Below are 8,743 nucleotides of genomic sequence, written 5' to 3'. Positions count from 1 at the left end.
CTATCCTTATAAATTAATAATTTTTTTTAAAACATTAATTAGTTATTAGGATTAATTTTACATTTATATTTATTATTTTTATATGTCCCCCACGTTATACGTGGGTCATAATCTAGTTTAATTTAATTTAGAATACGCATTTTTTTCTATATGTAAAAAATTTAATAACTAAAATTCAATAATTCACGCTTAACATAAAATAACATATTATTAAAGTCCCATTAACTACCTTTTTGGTTAATTAAACAGCCCCTTTCAACACCTTTTTGGTTTGAAAACATTTCCTAGTTCTTTATTCTTGATGAGTTCAATTTTCCACAAATGACATCATCATGCTTAATACTTGTCGTTCCTATTCATTTAGTCAACAAACGATGCTTCAATTCCCAGCTACTTAACTTCAATCATTTCACAAAGGGTTCTAATTCCAACCCCACTTTCCTTTTCCCATCAATCATGAACCCATTCATGTTCCTGTTTCCATTCCTGTTTTTCACTCACGAATCCATCGCTCAACAAACGTACTCCGGAAACACAGTTATGGATTGCGACAATTCCGACAAAACAGGACCTTTCCCTTCATTCCTCTACACCTGCAACGGAATACAATCGTGTTCCACCTTCTTAATCTTCAGAACTCAACCACTTTACGACACCGTTTTCACCATCTCCAAGCTCATGTCAATCGACCATATGGATGTTGCTCGGATCAACGGAATCACCGATTCCAATGACATCTTGCCTCTAAACAAAGAGCTAATCATTCCGGTAACGTGTTCTTGTTATGATCAATACTATCAGGCTAATACATCTTTTGTTATTCCCACTTTTTATGACACGTATTTCACTATCGCAAATCTTACATTCCAAGGTTTAACCACATGTGATTCCCTCGAAAAATATAATGTTTATGATCGACTTGATTTGCATGCTGGTGACAAGCTTCATGTCCCGCTTAGATGTGCGTGTCCTACGGTTAGTCAAACCAACGACGGAATCAGGTTTCTGTTGACTTATTTGATTACTTGGAAAGATTCGATCAAGAAAATTAGTAAGAGGTTTAATGTAAGTGTTCATGATTTAGTTTTGGAAAACGGGTTTTCTTCTGTTGAAGAGATTTTTCCTTTTACTACCCTTCTTGTTCCTCTATCTACCGAACCTTTGAATTCTCAAACAAGAACACTCGGCCGGAATCGGAATTGGAATCTTTCAAAGAAAGCAATCATAGCTGGGGTGTTATCAGGTGGTTTCTTAGCGATTCTTTGTGGTGTTTTTGTGATATATTTAATATCGAAAAGAGAAGTGAATAAGGGTAAAACCGTAAAATGGGCGTTGCCTAAAGATATTCAACTTGGTATTGCTAGTGTCGATCAACTTTTTAAAATCTACAGATTTGAAGAATTAGAGGAGGCCACGGACGGATTTACCCTCGAACACAGATTGAGTGCTTCGGTTTATAAAGGGAGTTTAAAGGGTAGAAAAGTCGCGATTAAACAGATGGGATCACACGCGAATAAAGAGGTGAAAATTCTTCAAAAATTTAATCATTTCAATCTTATTGGTCTTTATGGAGTTTGTGAACATGATAAAGCTAGTTACCTTGTTTATGAGTTCATGGAAAATGGTTCTTTAAACAAATGGCTTCAAGATTTGAATTGTCAAGAAAGTCAAACATGGAATAATCGTATTCGTATTGGTTTAGATGTTGCTAAAGGTCTTCAATATCTACATAATTTTGCGAATCCAGCTTATGTTCATAAAGATATAAACAGTAGTAATATATTACTTACTAAGGATCTACGCGCCAAGATTTCTAAATTTGGTCTTGCAAAGTCAACGGAGAAGGGCGAAAATGTAAATTCATCCATAAAATGTAGGTTTGAGTCAAAGGGTTACCTTGCACCGGAGTATTTAGAGGCGGGATATGTGACAACCAAGACTGATGTCTATGCATTTGGAGTTGTTCTTTTGGAATTGATAACAGGAAAGAAAGCTGTGTATGAAAATGATGATGATGGAGTAGAAGTGATGTTGTCTGAAGAAGTTGCTTCTATCATGGGTGATGAAAAGAATGGAAAAGGAAAGGTTAATTACCTTATTGACCCTCGGTTGCAAGCTAGACATGCCTTTGGGTTTGTTATAGATCAAGATGAACTTGCATTGCGGATGGTGAAACTAAGCTTGGGTTGTTTGGAATCGGAACCATCAAGAAGATTAAGTATGAATGAGATTGTTTCCACTCTCATGATGATTCAAATGGATGCACAAAGCTCAGAAAACATATTTATGGTGTAGAATTTTAAGATTGATTCATTAGTTGTATCTATTGAGCCTTTGGGAATAACAAATTGTATGTAATAGTCAAAATTATGATGTAAAAAACTTGTTGAATTGTGTGTATTCAAGAAACAACATCAACAATCAAATAAAAGAAAGTGCTTGAATCATGTAATTATACAATTAACTAACCATTTTAAGAAAAGAAATTACCATCAAAAGATGCTTAATAACTGCAAGACATACGGCTAAAGTTGAAATTGTATATACTCAATTTAAAGTACATGAAATTTACATGCAAGGAACAAACTTTTTGCTTTGCCCCGGATTCATCACTAATGTTTTTTTTTTTTTTTTTTTTTTTTTTTTTTTTTTTTTGCAATAAACTCTTAATGTATTATTTTACCAGTTAAATAAGGTAATTAACCAATTTCATTCCGGTGTCCAAGTTGCATTTAGTCTAGGTATCATTTTTGTATTTTTTTTTTCAAAATAAAAAATTAAACTAACAAAAACATGGGTTTTCCTTTCATTTTTTTTTAATAAAAATCCCTTGTGAGCAATCTCCTTCTCCATTCCCAGTACTAACCCTAGTCGGTAACTCCTTTATAAACAATCGCCGGTGCCTTTCTTTTCAACCTTCTCTAGCAACTCCTTCACGAACCATCTTCGGCGACTTTCATCGCAACCATCTATAGCGTGTTTGTGTTTGCTTATATCCTTGTGCTCACCATTATAGATCTCTCGCTTCATTTAAATCAAGTTCTCCTTTCCATCAACGCAAGTTCATGAGAGGGAAGGGAACCAACATTGTCGGATTTGGCCCGGAAAGAAAAGGGAGGCGGTTGGGGAAGAGCTTTTGCTCGTAACTACAAACGATCTATTTCATAGCTTAAAAAAGACTTGAAATTAAGGTGTGTAAAGTGCATTCACAAACCATCCTCGAGTATTGAAGATCACAAGTAGTTATATAAAGTGAAGTGTGAGAATTTTGAGAATCCTGGTGTTTGGTACCGTAGATCTTCTTCTCGACTCCATGGATTCCATCGAACCCTTTAGTATTCAATTAATCTAATTTTCTTTAGCTGGATTTTTTGAAGTTCTAAACTTCATCTCTTTGTTCATCTTTTTTTAGATTTAGAGTTTATTTTGGTGTGTTCATCTGATGTACTTTTTCTTATGGATTTTTTTAAAGCTCTGAACGTCATCTATATCTTCATCTTTTTCTGGATTTGATGAGTTCATGATGGGTCCTTGCAGGAATTTCCCTTTTAGTCTATCATATTACAAAAGTTTTTGATTTTTATTATTTCGGTTTCATGTTATCTTTAGTGTTTAAGGTCCATATTTAGGTGATAGAGGTTGAAACTAGAGGAGAGAAAGAGAATTTTTGGAGGGAGACACCGGGAGAGACTTTGAGTCCAAATAAATTTGGATGGGAAGGCAAATGCACAATCTTCTACCCTGAAAAGCAACAACTTTCCCTGTTGATCCAGAGATTGAATCCAATTGGCATACAACTGTTGTTTATGGATGGTTCTCTAGTAATATGTTTTTGTATTCGATTCATCTAATGTTCTTTTTCTATATTTTATTGAAGCTTTGAACTTCATATCCTTCTTCATTTGCGTCTGGATTTAGTATTTATTTTGGTGTATTCATGATGAGTTGGAGGAATATGAATGGTGGTAGTGTTGGGAGGTGGATAGCGGGTGGGGTGTAAGAAGGTGGTTGGAGGTGGAAGATAGTGGTGTCGGTGTTGGGAGGTAGGAGGTGGATGGTAGCAATGGTGGGAATTGGTTTACGAGAAGATGGAAAGTGCTTTGATTAAAATGGAATATGATTTAATAAGAATGATAATTGAAAAAGATCTAAAAAAAAAAAATCGATGTAGAGGCCATGTTTGTGCCACATAGGCAAGTGTTGGTGACTCAAATGTACCATGGCACGGCTCGTAACCTTATTAACCAGACCCCAAAATTTACTTCATAATGTGTAATTGACATGTAATTTGAAAGTTGATGGACTAATTATGAAAAAAAAAAAGACTTGAGTGACCAATCCAAGACAAAGCCAAAACTTTGTTGTGCTACAGTATCAATTTCGCAAAATTATATGCCACAAGGAACTAAAATGGAGTTTCCTAACATTTGTATAAAAGATGTATGAAAATGATATTTTTCATATAGGCTGTCATCTGATCTCACAGGAATGAGTTGAAACATTAAATAAGGGATGGCCATAAAATTCCAAATATGTGGATTCAAATTCATTTAAAGAAGATTTAAAGTCATGCGCTTTATGGGACTTACACATTAGTGGGTGTGCACTCCAGCTTAAATTTTTCAAGAGTAACAAACTCTAGCGACTGAACGTAGTCTCCATTAACGGGTAGATGGATAAAGTTTTGCACTTTATCAACACAAAATTTGATCTTTAAGACCCATAAACACATATGATTTGTGTTTTTTATACACCATAGGACTTGAACCCTCAACCACTTGAGGAGGGACACATTTCCAATGTAACATCCCCCTCTGGTACGTATCACAATATTGTCCGCTTTGGGCCACTCGGCACGAGGACTTCCCAGGGGGTCACCCATCCCGATACTACTCCCGCCCGAGCACACTTAACTGCAGAGTTCTTATGGGATCTGCTGCCCTCACGGCTTTAAAACGCGTTGTGACAAGGAAGGTATCCACACCCCTTATAAGGAGATGTTTTATTCTCCTTCCAAGCTGATGTAGGATCAGGTGCAACCCACCTTCACCCCCCATTATAGGGTTCGACGTCCCTGTCGAACACATCGACCCGTGCCCTGGCTCTGATACCATTTGTAACATCCCCCTCTGGCACGTATCACAATATTGTCCGCTTTGGGCCACTCGGCACGAGGACTTCCCAGGGGGTCACCCATCCTGGTACTACTCCCGCCCGAGCACGCTTAACTGCAGAGTTCTTATGGGATCTGTTGCCCTCACGGCTTTAAAACGCGTTGTGATAGGGAAGGAGAACTAAGCACCAGATCCCATCAGAACTGCCCTCACGGCTTTAAAGTCGGTTAGATCTGATCCCACATCGGCTGGGAAGGAGAACTAAGCATTCCTTATAAGGGGTGTGGATACCTTCCTTATCACAACGCGTTTTAAAGCCGTGAGGGCAGCAGATCCCATAAGAACTCTGCAGTTAAGCGTGCTCGGGCGGGAGTAGTACCAGGATGGGTGACCCCCTGGGAAGTCCTCGTGCCGAGTGGCCCAAAGCGGACAATATTGTGATACGTGCCAGAGGGGGATGTTACAAATGGTATCAGAGCTAGGGCATGGGTCGATGTGTTCCACGGGGACGTCGAACCCTATAATGGGGGGTGAAAGTGGGTTAGATCTGATCCCACATCGGCTGGGAAGGAGAACTAAGCATTCCTTATAAGGGGTGTGGATACATTGTTTGATCACACCATAACACATCGCAACCCATGTTTAAAAAAGTCAAACCATACATCCCATCAAAATATCAGAGTACAATCCCAGTGAATCTCGTAAATGCAGAAACCAGAGTGTGTGCATGATGTGCCGCTACCGCGCCGGCTTCTTTCCCCTTCGGTGAAGAGGTACCTGAGTCTCGTCCCTACTCGGCGAGTCGGACCTTATGACTCGCCGAGTCCAAGGCTAAAATAGGGTAAGACTCAAATAAAATTCACATACCGGAAACCAGGTGCTACAAATCTCCCCCACTTATTTTAGACTTCGTCCTCGAAGTCTGCTGCTCGATCCTGAAACAGCTCGGGGTAATGCTCCATCATCTCGTCCATCGGCTCCCAAGTCCATTCCGAACCCTTGCGGTGTTGCCATTGCACCTTCACTAGTTCTACCCTCTTGTTCCTCAAAGCCTTTGACTTCCTGTCGAGTATTGCGACTGGGCGCTCAATGTAATTCAAGCTGTCATCAACCTGAATATCCTCCAACGGTACTACCGCTGAATCGTCCACCAGGCACTTCCGCAGCTGCGAAACATGGAAAGTGCTGTGGATCTGACTGAGCTCGGCTGGCAGATCCAGCCTATACGCCACCTTGCCCACCCGGGCTACAACCCTGAACGACCCGATGAATCTTGGGCCCAACTTGCCCCGCTTCCTGAATCGAATGACGCCTTTCCAAGGCGACACTTTCAGGAGAACCATATCCCCGACTTGGAACTCCAAGTCGGATCGACGCTTATCGGCGTAACTTTTCTACCGACTCTGAGCAGTCTGAAGTCTGCTCCGAACCTGCTGGATCCTCTCGGTCGTCTCTAGCACCACCTCGGTGCTTCCCATGACTCTCTGGCCAACTTCACCCCAACATATCGGGGTTCTGCACCTCCACCCGTACAACATCTCGAACGGTGGTCGGTCAATACTCGCGTGATAGCTGTTGTTGTAGGAGAACTCAGCCAAGGGAAGATAGGTATCCCAGCTACCACCGAAATCCAACACACACGCCTGCAACATGTCCTCCAAAGTCTGGATGGTCCGCTTACTCTGACCATCTGTCTGCGGGTGAAAGGCGGTGCTAAAATGCAATCGAGTGCCCAACTCGTCATGAAACTTCTTCCAAAATCTGGAAGTGAAACGTACATCCCTATCCGAGATCACCGATACCGGCACCCCGTGCCGTGCCACTATTTCCCTAATATAGATATCGGCCAACTTCTCGGCCGATATGCTCTCCTGAATCGGAATAAAGTGAGCACTCTTGGTCAGTCGGTCCATGATGACCCAAATCGAATCCACTCCACGAGCGGTTCTGGGAAGCTTTGTAATAAAGTCCATGGTGATATCTTCCCATTTCCACAGTGGAATGTCCAACGGCTGCATCTTACCATGCGGTCTCTGATGTTCGGCCTTGACCTTCTTGCAGGTCAAGCACCGCTCTACGTACCATGCCACATCCCGCTTCATGCAGGGCCACCAATAGTTCAGACGAAGATCCTTATACATCTTCGTCGCCCCGGGATGGATAGAGAATCGGGACTTGTGTGCCTCATCCATCAAAATCTGGCGGACGCCCCCGTGATACGGCACCCACACCCTATGGTGTAGTGTCAATAGACCCCGACTATCATAATCAAAAGAGGATACCTGACCCACCACGCGCTCGCTCTTCCGATGCTCCTCCTTGATAGCCTCCTGTTGAGCCTCCCGAATTTGCTCCAATAGGGGAGTCACTACGGTCATCCTCAGGCATACGTCCCTGATCGGCGCCGCCTTGCGGCTAAGCGCATCGGCCACCACGTTGGCCTTCCCCGGGTGGTAAAGGATCTCGCAATCATAATCCTTCACCACATCCAACCACCGACGCTGCCTCATGTTCAGATTCGGCTGGTCCATGAGATACCTCAGACTCTTGTGGTCCGTGTAGATGGTACAACGAACCCCGTAGAGGTAATGTCGCCAAATCTTGACGGCGAAGACCACGGCCCCCAACTCCAAATCGTGCGTCGGGTAGTTCGCCTCGTGGGGCTTGAGCTGCCTCGAAGTGTATCCCCCTCTGACACGTATCACAATATTGTCCGCTTTGGGCCACTCGGCACGAGGACTTCCCAGGGGGTCACCCATCCTGGTACTACTCCCGCCCGAGCACACTTAACTGCAGACTTCTGATGGGATCCGGTGCATTAGTGCTGGTATAATGGGGGGTGAAGGTAGGTTGCACCTGATCCTACATCGGCTTGGAAGGAGAACGAAACATTTCCTTATAAAGGGGTGTGGATACCTTCCTTGTCACAACGCGTTTTAAAGTCGTGAGGGCACCAGATCCCATAAGAACTCTGCAGTTAAGAATGCTCGGGCAGGAGTAGTACCAGGATCGGTGACCCCCTGGGAAGTCCTCGTGCCGAGTGGCCCAAAGCGGACAATATTGTGATACGTGCCAGAGGGGGATGTTAGAAATGGTATCAGAGCTAGGGCACGGGTCGATGTGTTCGACAAGGACGTCGAACCCTATAACGGGGGGTGGAAGTGGGTTAGATCTGATCCCACATCGGCTAGGAAGGAGAACGAAACATTTCCTTATAAAGGGGTGTGGATACCTTCCCTATCACAACGCGTTTTAAAGCCGTTAGGGCAGCAGATCACATAAGAACTCTGCAGTTAAGCGTGCTCTGGCGGGGGTAGTACCGGGATGGGTGACCCCCTGGGAAGTCCTCGTGCCGAGTGGCCCAAAGCGGACAATATTGTGATACGTGCCAGAGGGGGGGGGGTGTTAAAATGGTATCAGAGCTAGGGCACGGGTCGATGTGTTCAACGGGGACGTCGAACCCTAAAATTGGGGGGGGGGGGGGGGGTGAAGGTGGGTTGCACCTGATCCTACATCGGCTGGGAAGGACAACTAAGCATTCCTTATAAGGGGTGTGGATACCTTCCCTATCATAACGCGTTTTAAAGCCGTGACGGCGGCAGATCCCATAAGAACTCTGCAGTTAAGCG

The 8,743-nt window shown here is 43.0% G+C and overlaps 1 protein-coding gene and 1 pseudogene across 1 annotated transcript; one reads left to right on the top strand and one right to left on the bottom strand.

Moving 5' to 3' along the window:
* Positions 1–321: 321 nt before the first annotated feature.
* Positions 322–2,295, top strand: LOC145040917 (lysM domain receptor-like kinase 4). Its single transcript, XM_078988799.1, has one exon. It carries the CDS (start codon positions 322–324, stop codon positions 2,293–2,295), a length of 1,974 nt encoding a protein of 657 aa, XP_078844925.1.
* A 5,541-nt stretch (positions 2,296–7,836) lies between these two features.
* LOC145044752 (5S ribosomal RNA) lies at positions 7,837–7,955 on the bottom strand (annotated as a pseudogene).
* Positions 7,956–8,743: the final 788 nt, after the last annotated feature.

The sequence above is a fragment of the Lactuca saligna genome, chromosome 4 (assembly GCF_052625555.1).
Source record: "Lactuca saligna cultivar CGN05327 chromosome 4, ASM5262555v1, whole genome shotgun sequence".
NCBI classification, from domain to species: Eukaryota; Viridiplantae; Streptophyta; class Magnoliopsida; order Asterales; family Asteraceae; genus Lactuca; species Lactuca saligna.
This window is presented reverse-complemented; position numbering and strand designations above follow the sequence as displayed.